Genomic DNA, 24762 nt, shown 5'->3' with positions numbered 1-24762 from the left:
GGAGGTGATGGAATTCCAGTTGAGCTGTTTCAAATCCTGAAAGAGGATGCTGTGAAAGTGCTGCACACAATATGTCAGCAAATTTGGAGAACTCAGCAGTGGCCACATGACTGGAAAAGGTCAGTTTTCATTCCAGTCCCAAAGAAAGGTAATGCCAAAGAATGCTCAAACTACCACACAATTGCACTCATCTCACACGCTAGTAAAGTAATGCTCAAAATTCTCCAAGCCAGGCTTCAGCAATATGTGAACCATGAACTTCCAGATGTTCAAGCTGGTTTTAGAAAAGGCAGAGGAATGAGAGATCAATTGCCAACATCTGCTGGATCATCAAAAAAGCAAGAGAGTTCCAGAAAAACATCTATTTTTGTTTTATTGACTATGCCAAAGCGTTTGACTGTGTGGATCACAATAAACTGTGGAAAATTCTGAAAGAGATAGGATACCAGAACACCTGACCTGCCTCTTGAGAAACCTGTATGCAGGTCAGGAAGCAACAGTTAAAACTGGACATGGAAAAAAAGATTGGTTCCAAATAGGAAAAGGAGTATGTAAAGGCTGTATATTGTCACCCTGCTTATTTAACTTATATGCTGGGTACATCACGAGAAACACTGGGCTGGAGGAAGCACAAGCTGGAATCAAGATTGCCAGGAGAAATATCAATGACCTCAGGTATGCAGATGACACCACCCTTAAGGCAGAAAGTGAAGAACTAAAGAGCCTCTTGATGAAAGTGAAAGAGGATAGTCAAAAAGTTGGCTTAAAGCTTAACATTCAGAAACCTAAGATCATGGCATCTGGTCCCATCACTTCATGGCAAATAGATGGGGAAACAGTGGAAACAGTGGCCAACTTTATTTTTGCAGGGTCCAAGAGACCGAGGCCTTCTCCCGCTGCCCGGACCCGACACCGCCACCCTCGCTCCCCAGCCGGCAGCCAGCAGCCAAGCCTCCAGCGGCAGCGGATCGACCCGATTCTGCGGCCGTTGAGTAGTTCCCGATTCAGGTTGATTTTTGTCCCTCTGCGCTTGCCCCCGCTCCCCTCCCCCCGCCTCCGGCTCCCCGGCCCCGGCACCCTCTCCCCTCCTCTGACGGGAAAGGTCGCGCGGCCTGTGGCCCTGCAGGCAGCCTTGCGGAGATGAACCCCAGCGCCCCCAGCTACCCCATGGCCTCGCTCTATGTGGGGGACCTACACCCCGATGTGACCGAGGCGATGCTCTATGAGAAGTTCAGCCTGGCCGGGCCCATCCTCTCCATCCGGGTCTGCAGGGACATGATCACCCGCCGCTCCTTGGGCTACGCGTATGTGAACTTCCAGCAGTCGGCGGACACGGAGCGTGCTTTGGACACCATGAATTTTGATGTGATAAAGGGCAAGCCAGTACGCATCATGTGGTCTCAGCGTGATCCATCACTTCGCAAAAGTGGAGTGGGCAACATATTCATTAAAAATTTGGATAAATCCATTGATAATAAAGCACTGTATGATACATTTTCTGCTTTTGGTAACATCCTTTCCTGTAAGGTGGTTTGTGATGAAAATGGTTCCAAGGGTTATGGATTTATGCATTTTGAGACACAGGAAGCAGCTGAAAGAGCTATTGAAAAAATGAATGGGATGCTTCTAAATGATCGCAAAGTATTTGTTGGAAGATTTAAGTCTCGTAAAGAACGAGAAGCAGAACTTGGAGCTAGGGCAAAAGAGTTCACCAATGTTTACATCAAGAATTTTGGAGAAGACATGGATGATGAGCGCCTTAAGGATCTCTTTGGCAAGTTTGGGCCTGCCTTAAGTGTGAAAGTAATGACTGATGAGAGTGGAAAATCCAAAGGCTTTGGATTTGTAAGCTTTGAAAGGCATGAAGATGCACAAAAAGCTGTGGATGAGATGAATGGAAAAGAGCTCAATGGAAAACAAATTTATGTTGGTCGAGCCCAGAAAAAAGTGAAACGACAGACAGAACTTAAGCGCAAATTTGAACAGATGAAGCAAGATAGGATCACCAGATACCAGGGTGTTAACCTTTATGTGAAAAATCTTGATGATGGTATTGATGATGAACGTCTCCGGAAAGAGTTTTCTCCATTTGGCACAATCACCAGTGCAAAGGTTATGATGGAGGGTGGTCGCAGCAAAGGTTTTGGTTTTGTATGTTTCTCCTCCCCAGAAGAAGCTACTAAAGCAGTTACGGAAATGAACGGTAGAATTGTGGCCACCAAGCCATTGTATGTAGCTTTAGCTCAGCGCAAAGAAGAGCGCCAGGCTCACCTCACTAACCAATATATGCAGAGGATGGCAAGTGTAAGAGCTGTGCCCAACCCTGTAATCAACCCCTACCAGCCAGCACCTCCTTCAGGTTACTTCATGGCAGCTATCCCACAGACTCAGAACCGTGCTGCATACTATCCTCCTAGCCAGATTGCTCAACCAAGACCAAGTCCTCGCTGGACTGCTCAGGGTGCCAGACCTCATCCATTCCAAAATATGCCCGGTGCTATCCGCCCAGCCGCTCCTAGACCACCATTTAGTACTATGAGACCAGCTTCTTCACAGGTTCCACGAGTCATGTCGACACAGCGTGTTGCTAACACATCAACACAGACGATGGGTCCACGTCCCGCAGCTGCTGCTGCTGCAGCTACTCCTGCTGTTCGCACCGTTCCACAGTACAAATATGCTGCGGGAGTTCGCAATCCTCAACAGCATCTTAATGCACAGCCACAAGTCACCATGCAGCAGCCCGCTGTTCATGTACAAGGTCAGGAGCCTCTGACTGCTTCCATGTTGGCATCTGCCCCTCCTCAAGAGCAGAAGCAAATGTTGGGTGAACGGCTCTTTCCTCTAATTCAAGCCATGCACCCTACTCTTGCTGGTAAAATCACTGGCATGTTGTTGGAGATTGATAATTCAGAACTTCTTCATATGCTTGAGTCTCCAGAGTCTCTCCGTTCTAAAGTTGATGAAGCTGTAGCCGTATTACAAGCCCACCAAGCAAAAGAGGCTGCCCAGAAAGCAGTTAACAGTGCCACCGGGGTTCCGACTGTCTAAAATGATCAGGGACCATGAGAAGAAACTCGTGCTTCACCGAAGAAAAATACCTAAACATCGAAAAACTTAAATATTATAGAAAAAAAACATTGCAAAATATAAAATAAATAAAAAAAGGAAAGGAAACTTTGAACCTTATGTACCGAGCAAATGCCAGGTCTAGCAAACATAGTGCTAGTCCTAGATTACTTATTGATTTAAAAACAACAAAAAAACACAAAAAAATAGTAAAATATAAAAACAAATTAATGTTTTATAGACCATGGGAAAAAGAATTTTCAGCAAAGTACAAAAATTTAAAGCATTCCTTTCTTTAATTTTGTAATTCTTTACTGTGGAATAGCTCAGAATGTCACTTCTGTTTTAAGTAACAGAATTGATAACTGAGCAAGGAAACGTAATTTGGATTATAAAATTCTTGCTTTAATAAAAATTCCTTAAACAGTGAAAAAAAATAAAATAAAATAAAAAGCAGAGACATTACTTTGCCAACAAAGGTCCGTCTGGTCAAGGCTATGGTTTTTCCAACGGTCATGTATGGATGTGAGAGTTGGGACTATGAAGAAAGCTGAGCGCAGAAGAATTGATGCTTTTGAACTGTGGTGTTGGAGAAGATTCTTGAGAGTCCCTTGGACTGCAAGGAGATCCAACCAGTCCATCCTAAAGGAGATCAGTCCTGGGTATTCATTGGGGGGCCTGATGTTGAAGCTGAAACTCCAATACTTTGGCCACCTGATGCGAAGAGCTGACTCATTTGAAAAGATCCTGATGCTTGAAAAGATTGAGGGCAGGAGGAGAAGGGGACAACAGAGGATGAGACGGTTGGATGGCATCACTGACTCAATGGACATGAGTTTGGGTGGACTCTGGGAGTTGGTGATGGACAGGGAGGCCTGGCGTGCTGCAGTTCATGGGGTCGCAAAGAGTCGGACACGACTGAGTGACTGAACTGAACCTAACTGAAGCCTTCTTTATGGTCCAACTCTCACATCCATGCATGACTACTGGAAAAACCATAGCTTTGACTAGATGGACCTTTGTTGGCAAAATGTCTCTGCTTTTCAATATGTGTCTAGGTTTGTTACAGCTTTTCTTCCAAGGAGCAAGCGTCTTTTAATTTCATGGCGGCAGTCACCTTCTGCAGTGACTCTGCAGTGAACATGTGGAGCCCAAGAAAATAAAGTCTGTCACTATTTCCATTGTTTCCCCATCTATTTGCCATGAAGTGGTGGTACAAGATGCCATGATCTTAGTTTTTTGAATGTTAAGTTTTAAACCAGCTTTTTCATTCTCCTCTTTCACTTTCATCAAGAGGCTCTTTAGTTCCTCTTCTCTTTCTGCCATAAGGGTGGTGTCATCTGCATATCTGAGGTTATTGATATTTCTCCCAGCAATCTTGATTCCAGTTTGTGCTTCATTCCAGCCTGGCATTTCACTTGATGTACTCTGCATATAAGTTAAATAAGTAGGGTGACAGTTTACAGCCTGGTCGTACTCCTTTCCCAATTTGGAACCAGTCCATTGTTCCATGTCCAGTTCTAACTGTTGCTTCTTGACCTGCCTATAGGTTTCTCAAGAGGTAGGTCATGTGGTCTGGTATTCCCACCTCTTTCAGAATTTTCCATAGTTTATTGTGATCTACATAGTCAAAGGCTTTGGCGTAGTCAATTAAGCAGAAGTAAATGTTTTTCTGGAACTCTCTTGCATTTTCTATGACCCAATGGATTTGGCAATTTATCTCTGGTTCCTCTGCTTTTCTGAATCCAGCTTGAACATCTGGAAGTTCATGGTTCACGTACTGTTGAATCCTGGCTTGGAGAATTTTAAGTATTACTTTGCTAGCGTGTGAGATGAGTGCAATTGTGCGGTAGTTTGAGCTTTCTTTGGCATTGCCCTTCTTTGGGATTGGAACGAAAACTGACCTTTTTCAGTCCTGTGGCCACTGCTGAGTTTTCCAAATTTGCTGGCATATTGAGTGCAACACTTTCACAGCATCATCGTTTAGGATTTGAAATAGCTCAACTGAAATTCCATCACCTTCACTAGCTTTGTTCCTAATGATGCTTCCTAAGGCCCACTTGACTTTGCATTGCAGGATATCTGGCCTTAGGTGAATGATCACACCATTGTGGTTATCTGGGTCATTAAAAAGATCTTTTATGCATAGTTCTATGTGTTCTTGCCACCTCTTCTTAATATCTTCTGCTTCTGTTAGATCCATACTATTTCTGTCCTTAATGGAGCCCATCTTTGCATGAAATGTTCCCTTGGTATCTCCAATTTTCTTGAAGAGATCCCTAGTCTTTCCCATCTATTGTTTTCCTCTATTTCTTTGCATTGATCACTGAGGAAGGCATTCTTATCTCTCCTTGCTATTCTTAGGAAATCTGCATTCAGATGGGTATATCTTTGCTTTTCTCTTTTGCCTTTTGTTTCTCTTCTTTTCTCAGCTATTTGTAAGGCCTTCTCAGACAACCATTTTGTCTTTTTTGCATTTCTTTTTCTTGGGGATGGTCTTGATCACTGCCTCCTGTAAAATGTCACAAACCTCTGTCCTTAGTTCTGGGTGGTACGTATAAGCAATTTTGTGCTGGTGAACCACAACAAGTTGAATATTTTACCTATAGTCTGATGTGTGCGTGAGTCAAACCCTTGACTAAAAATACTATATCTAATAAAATTTTGTTTTATTTCTCTTCTAGTCATTTTAGCTTTTTATTTTATAATTGCTTTAATGGTATGCTAACTCTGTAAAATAATTAGCTTTCAACAAGTCAAATTATTTTGTAAACTTTAGAGATTTGCTGAAGGAAATTTTAAAAATAAAGGTGCTTGTTCATTGATATAGCATGAAAAGTTTGAATAGCTTGGTTTTCTTTGAATAAATTAAAATTTTTGTTGTCTTTAAGCAGTGAAGAATGACAGAAGCTTTCAGAATATTTATAAATCCATCTGTGGTTAAAATAAAGATAGCATATTCGGTTTAAGAAAAGCCTTTTCACAGCTGTTATTTGGAATTTCAAGTGTGAAACTTTTTAAAAAATGTATGAGAAAATGATATAGATAGTTTTAATCTTTATATACAGATTTCATTCAGAACATCTTGACTATTTGTATGTTGCTATTATATATAAGTACAGGTAATATTTTACCAGAATCTATATGGGGAATGCAAAAATGTTTTGTTAATTCTTTGTGAAATGAATATACTGCCAAAAATTACTTGTGCTATGTGCTGGAGCCAGAGTTAATACACAGCCTCTCAGCAGTGGATTAGCAAATGAAAAGAAGTGCTCTGAACCCAGGAGAAGAAGATAAGTGTCAAGAAATACTCCCATCCCCCTTTCTTCTCTTCCTGGCTTTTAGATCTTTGTGTGGTGAGGCTCCTCTGGGGATACCCTAGTAACTATCTCTGAGCCGTGGCTCCCAGCAGCAAAGCAAACTGGAGATCCCTGGAGGCTGCAGCCTGGCTGTCTAGACCCTGCTTTCTTCCCTGCCCTTGCCTTGGTTGTCCATCCCCTACTGGTTTCTTTCATAAATAGACTGGGTGAATGGGCCCCCTACTCTAAAATATTGATCTCGTGGTCTGTCATTCCACTATTCTGATTTCACTTCTTTGGATTTTTAAAAAGATTTTTTCTGAAAGATCCCTTTTTAAAATGCAAATACCCCTGGGAGAGGTCAGACCTCAGTCCTCAGCTAACATCTCAATTGTCAGTTAGCACCTAAATTCACCTTAGTACACATTTGCCTGAGAAGAACCCTGGCGAAAAGTGATAAAACTAGTGGGAAGCTAGCATTTATAATAATAGTAATAGTAGTAATATTATTATTATTGGAAGGTAAGATGTACTAAGAGCCAAATTATTAGCAGCCAAGAATTGTTGTAAGTGCTTTACAAATATAAATTTTCCTAATTCCCTTATCAACCTGTTGTTGTTATTACCACTGTTATTTTACAGATAAGAAAACAGGTATGTGGAACGTAAATGCTTGTGTTCGACTCAGGCATTTGGATTTCTTAGGGCTCTCTGTTTTGCTGTGAGACCTTCCCTGCTATATGGCCTGTCAGAGAAGTGGCATCTGATCAACAGCACCATTTTGACAATTTTGCATCAAATGCAATCATGCTGTTTGATTATCGGCCACTTCCTGTTGAAGGTCAGGGGTCTTGCCATCATCTAAATAGATTTTTTAGTAACAATTGTAATGAAATTGACAAATTCCTTGTAACTAAGAGAATGTATTTGCAAGATATAGAGGAGAAGGAAGTAAAGAGACTAGTTTATAATTTAGCACTATCTTTCCTACTTAAAACTTATACAAGTAACACATTCGTTATTTTGAGGAATTTAAACTATGGATTAATAAAATAATTTACAGTCTGATCCTGAGATAACCCAAAAGTGAATGAATGAATATATGTGTGTATATATACATATGTTTTCTTCTCTAGGCTTTTTTTTTTCTTTTGAGCCTTATTTTATGAATGTTCTGCAAGATGTCAACTCATACCACCTCTTTAAAATTTCAGAATAAGGGACTTCCCTGGTTGTCCAGTGGTTAAGACTCCACACTTCCAATGCAGGGGACGTGGGTTCAATCCCTGGTCAGGGAGTTAAGATCCTGTATGCTGCATGTGTGGCAAAATAAAAAATAAATATATAAAATAATAGAGTAAGAATGAAATAATTTTCCTTGAGTGTAAACAGCATTTCCCACTTCATCTCTGCAAGAAGTTGAACTGATAATTATTGTCTGTGACTTGCCAGAAATGTGTTTAACAAAATTTTCTCTGTTTTCTTTTTGTGATCCCTTTCAAATAAAAAATAACCCTAGGTTCTTCTCTTGACCCCCATATTGAGTCAGTTCTTTGAACCAATGTTTGGTCTGCACTGATCTACCTCTGCTTCTATCTTGGCTTCAACAGTGCTATATCTTTAATTTCCTTGTAATATTTGGAACAGAAATCTCCTTTAATCATACTCACCCTTCCTCTAGATCTGCCATTCAGATCCCTCTGTACCTACATATCTGATGGTGTCATTCTCCTTTATAGAATTCTAGAGTGGCCTCTTATTGCCCCTTGTAGACCATGGAAGCAGGCTTTGGGAATGATTCAGGCAGCGAATTCTCCAGGTCCCAAGTAGCAGTTAAAAGGGAAGTTTGGAATGTATTCTTGTTTCAGGTGGCCACGTCCCCTTTACTCTGCTACTGAACATAATGAGGAACAGGAGAGCCCCTAAAGTGTCAGGTCTGGGCCCCCATTGTTTGATAAAGTGTGCTGCTGCTCTGTGGAGAGTAAACTTTCAGTGGCAGCAAGTATCAAAAGTGGGAGACCACTAGGAGCCTAACTGCAGTAATCCACTTGACTTTGGCTTTCTCCAGGGTGGTAGTGGTGGTGGTGGTTTTCAGTCACTAAGTTGTGTCTAACTGTTTGAGACCCCATGGACTACAGCATGCCAGACTCTTCTGTCCTCCACTGTCTCCTGGCGTTTGCTCAGATTCCCGTCCATTGAGTGAGTGATGCTATCCAACCATCTCGTCTTCTGCTGCCCCATTCTCCTTTGCCTTCCATCTTTCCCAGCATCAGGGTTTTCTCCAGGTAGAAAAGGTGAATTGGCTCTTTGCACCAGGTGGCCAAAGTATTGGAGCTTCAGCATCATTTCTTCCAATGAATATTCAGGATTTATTTCCTTTCTGATTGACTGGTTGATCTCCTTGCAGTCCAGAGGACTCTCGAGAGTCTTCTCCAGCACAGCAGTTCAAAAGCATCACTTCTTCAGCACTCAGCCTTCTTTATGGTCCAACTCTCATATGCATACATGACTACTGGAAAAACCATAGCTTTGACTATATGGACTTTTGTTGGCAAAGTGATGTCTCTGCTTTTTAATATGCTGTCTAGGTTTGTCATAGCTTTCCTTCCAAGGAGCAAGCATCTTTTAATTTCATGGCTGCAGTCACTGTCCATAGTGATTTCAGAGCCCAAAAAACTAAAACCTGTCACTGTTCCCACTTTGATTTCCGCTTTGATTTGCCTTGAAGTATTGGAACTGGATGCCATGAGCCTAGTTTTTTGCATGTTGAGTTTTAAGCCAGCTTTTTCACTCTCCTCTTTTACCTTCATCAGGAAGCTCTTTAGTTCCTTTTCACTTTCTGCTGTTAGAGTGGTGTCGTCTGCGTGTCGGAAGCTGTTGATGTTTCTCCCGGCCGTCTTGATTCCGGCTTGTGACTCACCCAGATGCATCTCTCATGTTGTCCCCTGCACATGAGTTTAATGGGTGATGGCATGCAGCTTGGTCATACTCCTTCCTCAATTTTGAACCAGTCACTTGTTCCGTGTCTGGTTCTAACTGATGCTTCTTGACCCACATACAAGTTTCTCTGAAGACAGGTAAGGTGGTCTGGTAGTCCCATCTCTTTAAGAATTTCCCACAATTTGTTATGATCCACAATCAGAAGCTTTAGCATAGTCAATGAAGCAGAAGTAGATGTTTTTCTGGAACTTTCTTGCTTTCTCCATGATCCCATGAATGTTGGCAGTTTGATCTCTGGTTCCTCTATCTCTTCAAAACCCAGCTTGTACATCTGGAATTTCTCAGTTCACATGCTGCTGAAGCTTGGCTTGAAGGATTTTGAGCATTACCTTGCCAACATGTGAAATGAAAGCAATCATATGGTAATTTGAACATTGTTTGGCCTTGCCCTTCTTTGGAATTGAAAGGAAAACTGACCTTTTTCAGTCCTGTGACCACTGCTGAGTTTTCCAAATTTCCTGACATATTGAGTGCAGCACTTTAATAGCATCATCTTTTAGGATTTTAAATAACTCAGATAGAATTCCATCACTTCCACTAGCTTTGTTCATAGTAATGCTCTCTAAGGCCCACTTGACCTCACCTTCCAGGATGTCTGGTTCTAGGTGAATGACCACACCATTGTGGTTTTCCAGGTCATTAAGACCTGTTTTGTATAGTTCTTCTGTGTATTCTTGCCATCTCTTAATCTTTTCTGCTTCAGTCACGTCCTTAACGGTTTCTGTCGTTTATCATGCCCATCCTTGCATGAAATGTTCCCTTGGTATCTCCAGTTTTTGTAAAGAAATCTCTAGTCTTTCCCATTCTGTTGTTCCCCTCTATTTCTTCACATTGTTCATTTAGGAAGGCTTTCTTATCTCTCCTTGCTATTCTCTGGAACTCTGCATTCATTGGGATATATCTTTCCCTTTTTCCCTTGCCTTTCACTTTTCTTCCTTCCTCAGCCATTTATATAGCCTCCTCAAGAACTACTTTGCCTTCTTGCATATTTTTCTTGGGCATGGTTTTGATCACCACCTCCTATACAATGTTATAAACCTCCATCCATAATTCTTCAGGCAGATTCTTCAGATCTGTCTACCAGATCGAATCCTTTGAATCTATTTGTCACCTCCACTGTATAATCGTAAGTGGTTTGATTTAGGTTATACCTGAATGGCCTAGTCGTTTTCCCTTTCTTCAATTTAAGCCTGAATTTTGCAGTAAGGAACTGATGATCTGAGCTATGGTCAGCTCCAGATCTTTTTTTTTTTTGCTGACTGTGTAAGGATTCAGGGTGAAAAAGTAGAGATAATAATTACTCAGATTCTAGATATATTTTGACAGTAGAACCAAATATTTTTACTTACAGATTGGTGTGTGGGGACAGAGAGAGATTGGAGACAAGTATGATCTCAGGATTATTAACCTCAGGACCTGGAAGTATTTAGGATAATGGAGTGTATTAATCACTGATGTCTTACTTTTGCTATTAGCAACTATTGTTGTTTGCTTACTCAAATAAAATACTATATTTGAATGGATTTTGGACCTCAGGAAATCTTGAGGGAAGAGGAGTGCACATGTGAGGTCTGGGGTTGGTAATTTTAAATCTATACTTGACACACCCTGTATCTAAAAGTGAAGAAATTGTGGTAGGCTGATTGCTAAGACATTTTACAAGCAAAGAGGTGGAAAGAAAGCAAAAGTCAGCTTTACCTTTGCAGTTTTCTTAGGACCTGGAGATGGCATCTGCAAGTACCGTTGAAATTCATATTGCTGTCCCAAAAATTTCAACGCGTTGATCATGCTGCACACAATGTTCTGAGTGTTCTGTATCTAGATCCCCAACTGCAGCCCAAAGTTTGTGTTCAATTTATGTTAAATCAATGAAGAAAACACTTCATGGTGTCCTACTTTTTAACTAGATTTTGTTTTATTGTTTTTAGGTACAGGTAGCAAATGTGTTCCTTTAATTGATAAAGGAACAAGTTTGATCAAAGTCAGATTTCTTTTATTATGTTGGGGTTTGGGGACTGTGGGTTTGTTTTTTGGAGTAAGCCTCTAATTTCATATAATGTTTAGGCATGCAAGAATGTAAAAGATCATTATATTGACACTGATTTCTTATTTTTCCTTTTTTTCCTGTTATTTGCTTATACATCTTTGCACATTCCTGAGAGTCTAGTCAAACACAAAAGACAGAAGGGAGAATACTTTTCTCTTAAGGCAAATTGTCAAGTCTATCAAATCAGAGTATGTTACAGAGCCATGAATTAAGTAAAGGTCATTATGGGTATACTACTGGAAAGCCAAATTTTAAATAGTATTTAAAATTAGAATATTTAATATTATTTAAATAAATAGTATAACATTGATTTATTCTCTGTAGATGTGTGTCAAATATTTATTGTTTACTGAACATTTGCTATGTGCCAGATATTTGGTTATTTCAGTCCTTTAACAATTCAGTGAAGGTGGTATGATTTTCCCTGTTTCACAGATGAAGTTTAGAGAAGTTAAAATGTTTGCTCAAGTCAGATATAAAGCAGTATGTGGCAGAGGTAACATTCAAACATAAGTTTTTCTACTTTAGCCCCTATGCTTATAACTGTGATTATATTTTAGTAACTCCACTTAGGGCTGTTGGAATGTAGATATTAGTAAGATGTATTTAGGTCTTGCCAGTCCCAAAGAAAAAGGAATGACAATTGGTAAATGGAATGTGGAAAGTGGTCACTACCATTCTTTACCAGTAGATGGCAGCATAAAACTGAAAACAATTTTTGGTTTTGAAAGGGAACCGTCAGAGAAAGTAATGTGTGTGTTCTTTCAGAGCAAGGCGGATGAGAGATTAGTGAAGTCTAGTATAAATGAAAAGTGAGAATTGCCTTTGGTATTATGACAGGCAGCCCAGATATTAGGACCAGTGAGAGCAAATTAACAAAATTATTCCTGGAAAAATACCTTGTAAAAAGAAAAATATTGGCTTTTTGTTTTTCTTTTATTAAAAATTGACATTGTTCTTAGTTTTCAGATGCTTCAAGTATTGTCAACAGAGAGTTGTTTGGATTATGTGTTCCTCAGCTAGATTAAATAAATGCTAACAATGGATAAGTGCCAACACATTGGGCAGTTGCGGCTTGCTCAAGACCATTCCATCCTCAACCCGCAGAAATGGCATTGTGTGGACTGCAATACAACTGAGTCGATTTGGGCTTGCCTTAGCTGTTCTCATGTTGCGTGTGGAAGATATATTGAAGAACATGCACTCAGGCACTTTCAAGAAAGCAGTCATCCTGTTGCATTGGAGGTGAATGAGATGTATGTTTTTTGTTACCTCTGTGATGATTATGTTCTTAATGATAATGCAACTGGAGACCTAAAGTTACTACGAAGTACATTAAGTGCAATCAAAAGTCAAAATTATCACTGCACCACTCGTAGTGGAAGGGTTTTACGGTCTGTGGGTACAAGTGATGATTCCTATTTCTTACATGATGGCACCCAATCTCTGCTTCAAAATGAAGACCAAATGTATACTGCTCTTTGGCACAGGAGAAGGATACTCATGGGTAAAATCTTTCGAACTTGGTTTGAGCAGTCACCCATTGGAAGAAAAAGGCAAGAACAATTTCAGGAGAAATTAGCAAAGAGAGAGGTGAAGAAAAGACGACAAGAACTATTAGAACATCAAGCTAAAGCAGAATTAGAAAGTATGCCTCCCAGAAAGAGTTTACGTTTGCAAGGTCTAGCTCAGTCCACCACAGTAGAAATAGTTCCTGTACCGCTGCAAACCTCAGCATTGCCAGCAAAAGATAAAGTAGTATCTACCTCAGAAGATGTAAGATTGAAAGAGGCTGATGACTCCTCTGTTAAACGAAGGCCAACAGTAACTCCTGGTGTAACAGGATTGAGAAATTTGGGAAACACTTGCTATATGAATTCTGTTCTCCAAGTATTGAGTCATTTACTTATTTTTCGACAATGTTTTTTAAAACTTGATCTGAACCAATGGCTGGCTGTGACAGCTAGTGATAAAACAAGATCATCTTATAAGCATCCTCCAGTCACAGATACAGTATCTCAAATGAATGAATGTCAAGAAAAAGAGCCATATTCTGTGCACTTCAGACATCCAAGTTTATCATCAGGACTAAGTGGCGGAGCACCAAAGAGTAGAAAGATGGAACTTATTCAGCCAAGGGAGCCAAGTTCACAATACATTTCTCTTTGTCATGAACTGCATACTTTGTTCCAAGTCATGTGGTCTGGAAAGTGGGCCTTGGTCTCACCATTTGCTATGCTACACTCAGTATGGAGACTAATTCCTGCTTTTCGTGGTTATGGCCAACAGGATGCTCAGGAATTTCTTTGTGAGCTTTTGGATAAAATACAACATGAACTAGAGACAACTGGTACCAAGTTACCAGCTCTTATCCCTACTTCTCAAAGGAAACTTATCAAGCAGGTTCTGAATGTTGTGAATAACATTTTTCACGGACAGCTTCTTAGTCAGGTATGGATTTTTTAAAAATCTTATTGTCATCTTGGGAAATTCATAAAGTGAAGCCTAAAAAATGCATATGCTTTGTATAGCTAATATGTTAGTGCTAGTACTGTTCTCAGGTCAAATTAGATCACTTTTACAAGTATGTATGAAGACGTCAGCTCATTCCAACAGTTGTTTCACCTTCATGAATCATTGGAAGTAGTTTTATGTCCGTGGTATTAAAGCTTTATGATGGGGGTGGGGCGGGAATTAGGAAACAGAGCTTCTTAGGTTAATAATACTGCATTCATTCTCTGAGGGATTGAGATGAGTTTAATTGCACAAGGAACAGATTTGAAGATACTTTTGTACTAGGAATGGTTTTGGTGCACACTTAGTAGTTTCAGGAACCAAGAAAGTAACCCTGGAGGATTTTCTGTAAAACCAAAGGGAGCAAGGTAGATAGGAAAGTTTCAAGGTAAATAGATGTGATTTTATTTAGAAAGATCCTAAATAGTTTTCCTCTATTTTAACTATAGCTGTAAAAACTTCCCTTTGTGACAGTCACAGAACCAGAATCTTCCATCTAACTGATGATTCTCTAGAATGAGTAGACTCTTGGGTAGACTATTAGTAGACATCAGCTCTCTTCTTTTCCAGAGCATAGAACTTTAAAAAATGTGTGTGTTGTTATTTTTTAACTGAGGCAGTTGAGTCACTATACACATATTCAGTTGAACTGTTCCTCAGTTAAACTTTCATGGTAATGATACCACCTTTTGTTTTTATAGCATACTTTTCTGGAATACAGTTTAAATATTTCTATGACGTTTATTTCACTTCATGTTTCAGAAATGTCTAGATTCTACATTGTGTGACTTAGCAAATAAGAGTTGTGGTTTTGGGGGTTGCATGCAATATTATTTTTCTATCATCTTTCTTTGTCATTTTTAACTTTTTATGTTACCTATATAGTACAGTATAGGTACTATACTGTATAGGTACCTGTGTAGAAGAAAAGAAGAAAATCATACATTAGTCCCAGAGCTCCACACAACTCATGCATAAAACTATGAATATTTTGGTATATTTCCTTCTAGTTTTTTCTGAATATCTATACATATTTTTGCTCTAATTATATGGTCATGTTGAATTTACCTGCTTCTTTTTCCACTTTATTTAATAATTAAGGATTTTTCATAGTTATTAAAATATTTGGTCTTTGTTTTTCACATTTCAGTGTCCAGCATATGTATATACCATAATTCTTTTTAACCATTCCCCTATTGTTGACTTGTTAACTATTTCCAATTTTTCCATTATTATAATGTCACGGTCAATTACTACAGTTTTTCTAATGATTTCCTTAAGACAGAGTCCTGGAATTACTTTGTCAAAGGGTAATACTTTTGATATGTGGTTGCAGATTCTTTTCCAGAAAGTTACTATTTCATGTTTTGAATAGTGTGAGAGTGTATGTACTTGTTTTTTTCCTTTATGGATGAATTTTGAATTTAATAAAAGTTGTTATGCCATCACTTTGCTCTCTTCCTTTCTAATGTGTAATAAATACTTAGAAAATTGGTCTTTTCAGAAGATTCAGAGGTTGGTTGCTGGAATGGCTTTTTGAACCTGCCATATTCAAGAAACTGTTCTCAAAAGGTCAAACCTTGGTCCTAGTGAGTCCCCAAACTATTAACACTAGGGGTATTCTTCTTTTCTTTGTGTCAGTGTATTTAATTTAAAATGTAAATTACAATTGGCTTCTTTATTTTGTTGTGTGTTCCAGGAATATAGCTTTTGTGAAAGTGTTTAGTAATATTTCACATCATGTGGATTATTAGATCTTTAAAGTCTATCTTCAGTTATGGGCAGTGTTGGCATTAAATCCTGCTGAATGCTTTACCAAAGTTATTCTTTCCTTTTTCAGTTACTATATTTCCTATGTAAGTTGTCAGAAAGGCTTCCTGTTCTTTGAGGTTCCTATATTTTGATCAGGATTTTAATGTAGTGTTGTTTGCTTTAAGTGGAAGTATTTGTATGTATTTTATATATACTATCTTTTGAAATTAGTGCTTCAAAATTGGTATATACTAATTCAAAATTGGAAATTGGTAGTACTTCAAAATCTGTATATAGTAATATACTGACATAAAAGTATGCTATATTTTAAAATTTGCATATAAAAATATACTGATAGCATTTTACTTGCATTATGGTTAAGAAGTTATAGGGACTTGGGAAGAGAAAACCCATCAGTGAAAGATGAGAAAGGAAAAAGGGCAAAGAACTTCCAAGTCTAATAATCTAAGCACATTAAATGTATATAAATATATATTATATGTATAGACACACATACACAACACATACGTATACACACAGTGTATATCTAATTAAGTGAGCCCATAGTTTGTTTGTTTTTTTTTTTTACTAAATTCAGACTTGACTGAACTTAGTAAAAAAAAAAGCCCATAGAGCTTTTTGAATGCCTCATAGTTAAAGCCCATCAATGCATAGTGGGTTTATGGAAGACAATATTATTCCCTGAAAATAATATAAAGCAGATCATTCAGAATTCTGATAGTACATTTTCAGAAGAAAAGCTTATTTACAGGTAATGACTTCTAGTGAAAGGAGTAAATATTTTGACAGAAGGATTGTAATCTGAGAAACTAATATTTCTATTTGCAGGTTACATGTCTTGCATGTGACAACAAATCAAATACCATAGAACCTTTCTGGGACTTGTCACTGGAATTCCCAGAAAGATACCAATGCAGTGGAAAAGATAGTACTTCCCAGCCGTGTCTGGTTACTGAAATGTTGACTAAGTTCACAGAAACTGAAGCTTTAGAAGGAAAAATCTACATGTGTGACCAGTGTAATTGTAAGTAGAGGCTGTATATTCTCTTTGTTTTTCTAAGGTTAGCAAAGAGAAACACAAATGAGGGGAAACTGGAAGAAATTCCCTAAGTAACAGGTATAGAAATAAATTATTTATCAAAAGAAATTTGGGCTACATACTTCTGCTTTTTAATTGATGTTTGTGAACTACATATTTGTTTTGCCTTATTGATGACATTAAAATATTTTTGATCCTATAGTAAGTTGTAGAAAGGATTCATAAAATAAAATTTAAATTTAATATGTGAGTAGAATAAAGTAGTGAAGGGGAATAGTAAAAGGTATTTAGTACTGAATGAAATGATTAGTTTATGAGTCTTTTTGGTGCACATCAAAACATTGATATATAGATATCACGTATATGTGTGTGTATACACACTTATAAAATAGGAAATAATATACACTGCTGGACTGCTGCAATGGACATTGGCTTCATAAAAACAAAGATTTATTAAAAAATCATCCATTGACTGTCTCCTATAATTAGTCATTGTTCTAGTCATTGTGGAAAGAGGAAAGACACTTTCAAGATGCTCACATACCTAATGGAGGAAACAGGTAGACAAGGTCTACTGTAATAAGCTCTTTAAATGGAAGTGAGCATAGGAACCCAGCACTGGGGGATGAAACAGTCGTTTCAATTAAACAGAAGCATCCTCTTCCAGAGAAATGGTAGATAAAACCACATCAGATTTGCTACGTCTTCATCCGGTTTCTTTATCTCTAGCAATGTGTAGTACATGGCATTTTAAACGTTTATACTATATATTTGCAGATATTCTCCTTAATCTCCATGTCTGAAAAAAAAAATGACTCTAGGGCGTTAGATAATAAACTCCTAAGGTAACATAAAAGAACCAGTGGCTGTTCCAGCATTAAAAAAATGGCATATAAGTTGCTGGTGTTCTAGAACAACTTATACCAACATTGTTTTCCGAGTGCTGCCTATTATGAAATCTGTTGTAAATAGGAGCCTAATATTTATAAGATTAGAAGAAAATAAACCTTTATTGATAAAGTGTATAGTGTTTATTTTCTTGAACATAAATGTGAATGGTCCTAGATGTTTTCTTCACCAAATCTGGGAGTAGAAAGATATGAAAATAAATGCAGAAAATTATAACATGTTTATATCTGCTGGGTCCACCAAATAAAGGCCTAAAAGAGCTGTTTGAATTTAATCTATGATGGCAAATGTTTAAAACTATAATTCAAGGAGTTAACATCCTTTGTCTAGCTACACTTGTACCATATATTCTGGGAGACAACCCAAAGTTAAGTCCCTAAGATCCTGCAGCAGTCTGATACCTGAATCTCCGGAGCATAGACCTGGAGGAAAGACTTCTGGTGGAAAGAGGAGTTGGATTAGAGGACAGCCTCATGGTGGACTGATTCCACTTCCTATAAGAAGTAGCTTCTCCTGTGGCTGGCTTTGTGGTTGATATACAAGTTGAAGGATAACTCCTGGATATCAGGAGCAAATTTTGGTAGCCAATGGCCTAGAGAGAAGCTGCAGCACAAGGTCCGTAGGTGGACCTCTAGAGATAGCAGAGGGTAAAAAGAATCCTCAGTTCCCCTTGTTTGAGATCTGGTACTAAAATAGCAAGACACCGAAGGAGATCTCAGATACAGAGCTAATGAAGGCTTGCTTTCTCAGGCGGTGCTGGGTTGGATCTCCAGAAAGTGGGGAGGGGTGCTCTGGGCAGAAAATTTCCATGCCCATGGGATCCTGATTAGCCTCAAGAAGTGAATTGACCATGATTGATTAGACTTTGGTAAGAGTATATTACAATATGTGTTTAGGGAGTAATTTTTCCTTTTAGTTGGCATAGCCAAATCCATTTAAAAATATTATAGCACTATATCTTTCTGTTGCCTTATTTTAGGACTATATTAAATCATGTACAGTGCAATGTAAGGGATTGGTTCCAGGCACACCTACTTATACTGAAATCTGCCAATCTGCCAAACCATCCCTGAAGATTTCACATCTACAGATTCAACCAACTGGATGTAAATTTCAATCCATGGTTCATTGAATCTGTGTGTGCGAAACATACAGTCAACTGTGTCAACTGTGATTGAAAAAGATAAAAATCTGCATGTTAGTGGACCCATGTAGTCCAAGCCTTTGTTGTTCAAGGGTCAGCTGTGCTTATTATTTGTTTACCTGTCTGCCTTGACTAACTCATAAGTTTTGTGTGTGTGGTTTACATGATTGTGGGATTCCCTGGTGTTTCAGATGATAAAGAGTCTGCCTGCAGTGTGGGAGACCTGATTTCGATCCCTGAGTCGAGAAGATCCCCTGGAGAAGGAAATGGCAACCCACTCCAGTATTCTTGCCTGGAAAATCCCATGGACAGAGGAGCTGTCCATGGGGGCTACAGTCCATGGGGTCACAAAGAGTCAGACATGACTGAGCGGCTTCACTTTCACTTTCTTTTACATGATTGTTAAGTGTCTTGAGAGCAAGGCCATGCCTTTATCTTTAGCCTGTATAATGCCTATAACTCAGTAGATGTTTAATTGATAATACATGTCTGAATTATTTTGAGTTTACTCAAGCATTTCATTGTATCCTTAAATTTGCATCTCATTCTGTCTTTGATATCATAGCAAAACGTAGAAGGTTTTCCTCAAAACCAGTTATACTCACAGAAGCACAAAAACAGCTTATGATTTGCCACCTACCTCAGGTTCTCAGACTCCATCTGAAACGATTCAGGTTAGTAGTAGAATAAAGTTTAATACTTGACTGGGAGACTTACCTACTTCTGCTTTTTTTTTTTTTTTTTTAAAGGAGAAAAAATTCTGTCATTATCTCTAGCCCTAATCATAAACAACATGTTCAGTAACTATCCTTCTGATACTATCTTCCCTTGTAGAATACATTGCTGATAGCAGACTCCTTGCATTTTGGTTTGCGCAGTATATTATTGTCCTAGTCTCTGCTTATAGTGTATAATATTCAGCATGTTTTAGGTACAAAATTTTAAAATTAAAATCTATAGCTTGAGAGTATTTGACCCAATTGCTTCATGCTTGGAAAATGCCCGATGTCCATATTCTTTGGGGAATATAATGTAGAATTTTTTTCTCAAGATTATAGTCAAGCATTCACAGAAATAATGATGAAGTAGAAATACTAAGTACCACAAACTACATACCAATGAATTTATCAGAGCCCTAGAGGAAGGCATTCGCTGATATCTAAACATTCCCAAAGCCTCCCTAATGGCACAGCGGACTTCATGTAATTTAAATCTCAGTTCATATGTCATCTCAGGACTTTTCTGACCACCCTATTTAAAAGTAGCACCACCAACTGTGTCACATTACCTACCCTATTTTTGCTTCTTGGCAGAAACCAATATCTGCAATAGTTGATTTATTAATACCTGTTTCTGTCCCCCTAAACAGAAGTTCAGTAATGACAGTGGTCTTGTCTTTTCATTCCTGTATTCCAAAATCCAGAACTGAGCTCAGTACATAGGTGCCCCAAAATACTAAGTGAATGAATGGGATGTATGCAAGAGGAGGAACACTTGAGCCTCAAAGCAACATGAACAAAGGTATGAAGGAACAGGAAAGGGTACACAACAAAAGGTTTAGTGAAGAGTCTGGGTGAGACCTGCCAGGGTGTGTGAAATCAAGTGGAATGAAAATTGTTTTGTGTTAATATTGTCCAGGGGGCTTCCCAGGTTGTGCTAGTGGTAAAGAACCTGCCTGCCAATGCAGGAGACATAAGAGACACAGGTTTGATCCCTGGGTCGGGAAGATTCCCTGGAAGAGGGCATGGTAACCCACTCCAGTACTTTTGCCTGGAGAATCCCATGGACTGAGGAACCTGGTGGGCTACAGTTCATAGGGTCTCAAGGAGTTGGACACAACTGAAGCGACTGAGCACGCACGCTATCACCCAGGGCCAGGTAGCAAAGGCCCGGGAACATGGAGAGGTCAGACCATATATGAGATTTTATAGATAGAATTAAAAGGGTTTAAACTTCTGGTACTTAACTGGCTACTATCAATCACTGAACTTTTTGTTCTTCATAATTGCCTCTTTAATCTGCCATTTGAAGCTCAGCTTAATTTAAACCTATTTGCCTCCCTTGCATCTTCTAACCAAAATATTTGTGATGCTTCCATGCCATATTTCTGATTCAGGTACCATTTTTATGCTGCCTTTACCACCACATTTATCTTTTTCCTTTCTCTTCATCTATTAAAAATGTACTATTATATTTGCCAGTATATAAAACATATAGGGCATATAAAAGGGAGAATGGGATTGGGGAGGGGCACACAAGAGCTTTAGAAGAAACGTAAGAAACAGAACATTTCTAATGCCTTACAAGCCCCCCATGTGTGCCTCCTAGTCCTGTTCCCTCTCTCAGAAATAAATCATGACTTTTTGGTGTAGTGTTATCTTGTTCTTTTATCATTTTACTATATTTTTATCAGACAAAAAGGGATATCCTGCTCATCAACGGAAATAAATTATTTTCTAGTTACTGACTAGTACTAACTGACAAGTACTTATTTAGCATAATTCAGTAAATAAAGGTTTGAATTTTATGGTATAATAAAAGAGAGAGAAAGTGAGAATGATAGGAACTTATGTTAAGCAAGTGCCCTTATTTCACATGCTTGGTACTAAGAGTAAAGTTGCACTGGATACAGGACTCTGTACACGTAACAGGGAAAGACTGGGGTATGACTCCTAGTGTGGCAGGCGACACAATCTGCAAGTCTCATCTTTAGTTCCATACAGTTTTACCTCATACTAATTAAGCATTTTCACAGTTTTTTTCTTCATAAAACCTATTTGCCTTTCTCCCTACTTTACCTGCTGCTGTCTTAACTGCCTGCTTTAATACACTGATACTGTATTTTCAGCTGTTTTTTGTCATTGTACCATAGCACTCCAAGTTGTACTATAATCTCTTGAAAGAACAACCGTTTATTACATTATTTTTCCCCTGTAGCACCAATTCATACTATTCGATGATAAAAGCATTGCTTTACATGCATAGATCCAGTACTGGGCAGCATGACCAACAGATTGAGAAATTGACAGTATAGGAATGATATCTGAGTTTTGTCACTAATGGGTATTATACTGATTTACACACAGGAAGGGTCACAGTTTCTTTTTTTTAATTATGAAGAGCTCTTGAAGTGTTCTGAGGAATTACAGGTGCCTGTTTTGTTTGGGTTTGTATTTTTCCCCACACCTGGCCAAGAAAGATCCAGATTATGTCTCCCAGGAACAAATTCTAGGTCCTGGGATATCCTCCTCAAAGTATTAACAAGACAGTAAAGAATTAAAAACCCTTTGGTGCCTTGAATTTCTCACTTCAAAGGGGGAGAATGCTGTAAGGCTGTATTTCTTCTGAAAGTTAATTTTCTTCCTATACTATACTCTAACTACAGAAGCCAAATAATTTATTTTAGAACCTCACTCTACTTGTTTGGTAAATAAGCCTAAATTCCTCTATTGTAGCCAACTTCAGTATTGAAAGGATTTACTATTTACACTTTTTATATAGGATTGTACTCTCTGGTCTCTGAGGTTTTCTATCATTATGAGTTTGGACCAGGTATGTGGTTATGGTCCCTTGACTTTGTTGATAATTTTACCCTGATTTGTTTGCAGGTGGTCAGGACGTAATAACCGAGAGAAGATTGGTGTTCATGTTGGCTTTGAAGAAATCTTAAACATGGAGCCCTATTGCTGCAGGGAATCCCTGAAGTCCCTCAGACCAGAGTGTTTTATGTATGACTTATCTGCTGTGGTAATGCACCATGGGAAGGGATTCGGCTCAGGACACTACACTGCCTACTGTTACAATTCTGAAGGAGGTATGAAAAAAAAGTATTTTACCTTGGGGTAGGCTTTTGGAGGCCAGGGTTCAGTCTTCACGGATTTCTAAACTAGACACTAAGTAATCTTAAGAAAAGCCACTTGATTTGTTTTCTTTCAAGAAGAAAAAAACAGGGGTTTTGTGCAGAAAATGGGATATTCTATGATGCAGGACTGTGGTAGTTTTGTCTGGTAAAGGCTGAAGGGATAAAATAGTAAGGATGGTCTCTTTAGTTACAAGTCAAAAAGTGCGAAAGGCACACTTCCAAGAGTAAGTCCTCTGTTTTCCGGTTGAATTCAGGTAATTTTGTTTAAGAACAGAGCACCTAATAACTGGGGAATCACAGCTATTTGGAACAACTTTGATTTCAAGTTCTAACATGAAACTTTCGCATACTGCTTCCATGAACCTTAGAAAAAGAGGTATGGACAAAAAGTCCGTATAACCCAGGAGGCAATTAACATTACCATGAGTTGTACACAATTTGCTTTATAATTACCAGCAAAAGCATTAACTGGTAAGATTATACCAGGAATTAAAGATAGTGTCAAGTAAACAATCAGATTCTGTAACTTCAAATTACTTCTAGGACAAAGGTAGGTGATTCGAGTAACATACTGCCCAAGCTGTTATTTCTAATTTAAAGAACTAAATTGGCTAGACAATTATTTTTCCTTAAAAAAAAACAAACCCTCAACTCTCACTGAAACTCTTTAAATCCATGTTTTCATTTATACTAGAAATTTCTAAAGTTCCTTTGTGAACATTAAGACGTATTTTGTGCTTCACTCTAGGGTTCTGGGTACACTGCAATGATTCCAAGCTAAGCATGTGCACTCTGGATGAAGTACGCAAGGCCCAAGCTTATATCTTGTTTTATACCCAGCGAGTTACTGAGGGACATTCTGAACTCCTGCCTCCAGAACTCCTGAATGGTAGCCAACATCCCAGTGAAGAAGCTGATACCTCTTCTAATGAAATCCTTAGCTGATCCAAAGACAGTGGGGGTTTTCTTCTTGTGATTTGTATGTATACTTTTTAAAAGGGCTGACTTAACAATTGTGGGCTTCACTGTTTTTAGTTTTACTTACTAATCAGTGCACACTGTGTTTACACATTTTGTATCTAACTGCAACAGATCTTTTTACAGAGATGAAGTTAGCTTAAGTATATGCGTATCAATGTCAGTAGGTAATTTTTGTTAAATACTTGGGAGTTTTAAACTTTTAGTGTTTACCTCAGACTGATGTTACCTCTTTCTTGTGTTTTGATGTCTTAATTGGCTCAGATCATGAATTTGTGCAATCTTCTACTGAAGAAGTTCAGATGGCATCATTTTATACATTTATCTTTTATAGTTATTTTCTATACAAACTCTTATCAGACAGATTAAACTTGCTTCACTAAGTCTTACCAGAAAAAGGGCATTTCTTTCAGATTGGTGTATCAGTTCAACTACTGCAAAGTGAAATATTACCTACTCATCTCAATACCCCTGAGGCTTTGTGTGTGACAGGACTCAATAGACTTTACTTTGTTAAACAGAACTTCAAGTTTGTTGTAAAAATTATTTTTTACTTGGCATAGTCAAACTGTTATACAAATGAAGATGACAGCTTTATAAATAGCATGTTTAAATGGCTTTAGTACTATGGACATGAAAATAATAATGGCTGAGATATTAATAATAGTGATTTGTCTGACAGCAAATGTTTGTCCAAATTCTAATAAAGCAGTCATTAAAAAAAAAAAATGAATGTAGCAAACAGTATATTATGGTGTAATACAAGTACAGTTCAGCTTGGATATGAGTTCATTTTATATATTTAACATTAGATCTCTTAAAGTTTTGTACTATTGTATCTTAAGATTTTTGGTTTAAAGGGATAGAAATCAGACTTGAAGAGAAAAAAACTGCATAGGACAGAGAATGTTCAAAATTGGCATTTGAGCAAAATGTTCAGCATCTCACTTAGAATAAGTAACTAAAGCCGCATTAAATTGCTCTTGCTAGTATTATATGACTACTAAAAGCCTCTTAGATATTCTAACATTGGGTCCTTTTTGAAATTAAAATCACACTTGCATTTTATTAAAAAAAAATATAGTATGAAATACTCATTGCTCTTCCCTAACAACCTCATTAGAT

General features: G+C 38.2%; 2 protein-coding genes across 2 annotated transcripts; both read left to right on the top strand.

The window, feature by feature from the left end:
• The first annotated feature begins 1125 nt into the window (after positions 1 to 1125).
• LOC133044634 (polyadenylate-binding protein 1-like) lies at positions 1126 to 3484 on the top strand. Its single transcript, XM_061126144.1, has one exon. It carries the CDS (start codon positions 1141 to 1143, stop codon positions 3049 to 3051), a length of 1911 nt encoding a protein of 636 aa, XP_060982127.1. The 5' UTR covers positions 1126 to 1140; the 3' UTR covers positions 3052 to 3484.
• An 8966-nt stretch (positions 3485 to 12450) lies between these two features.
• On the top strand, positions 12451 to 24747 carry USP44 (ubiquitin specific peptidase 44). The gene is made up of 5 exons (XM_061126115.1): positions 12451 to 13869; positions 16534 to 16729; positions 19363 to 19471; positions 22406 to 22611; positions 23408 to 24747. Exons 1-5 carry the CDS (start codon positions 12451 to 12453, stop codon positions 23602 to 23604), a joined length of 2127 nt encoding a protein of 708 aa, XP_060982098.1. The 3' UTR covers positions 23605 to 24747.
• The last annotated feature ends 15 nt before the right edge of the window (positions 24748 to 24762 follow it).

Source organism: Dama dama, chromosome 3, assembly GCF_033118175.1.
Source record: "Dama dama isolate Ldn47 chromosome 3, ASM3311817v1, whole genome shotgun sequence".
Lineage (NCBI taxonomy): Eukaryota > Metazoa > Chordata > Mammalia > Artiodactyla > Cervidae > Dama > Dama dama.
This window is presented reverse-complemented; position numbering and strand designations above follow the sequence as displayed.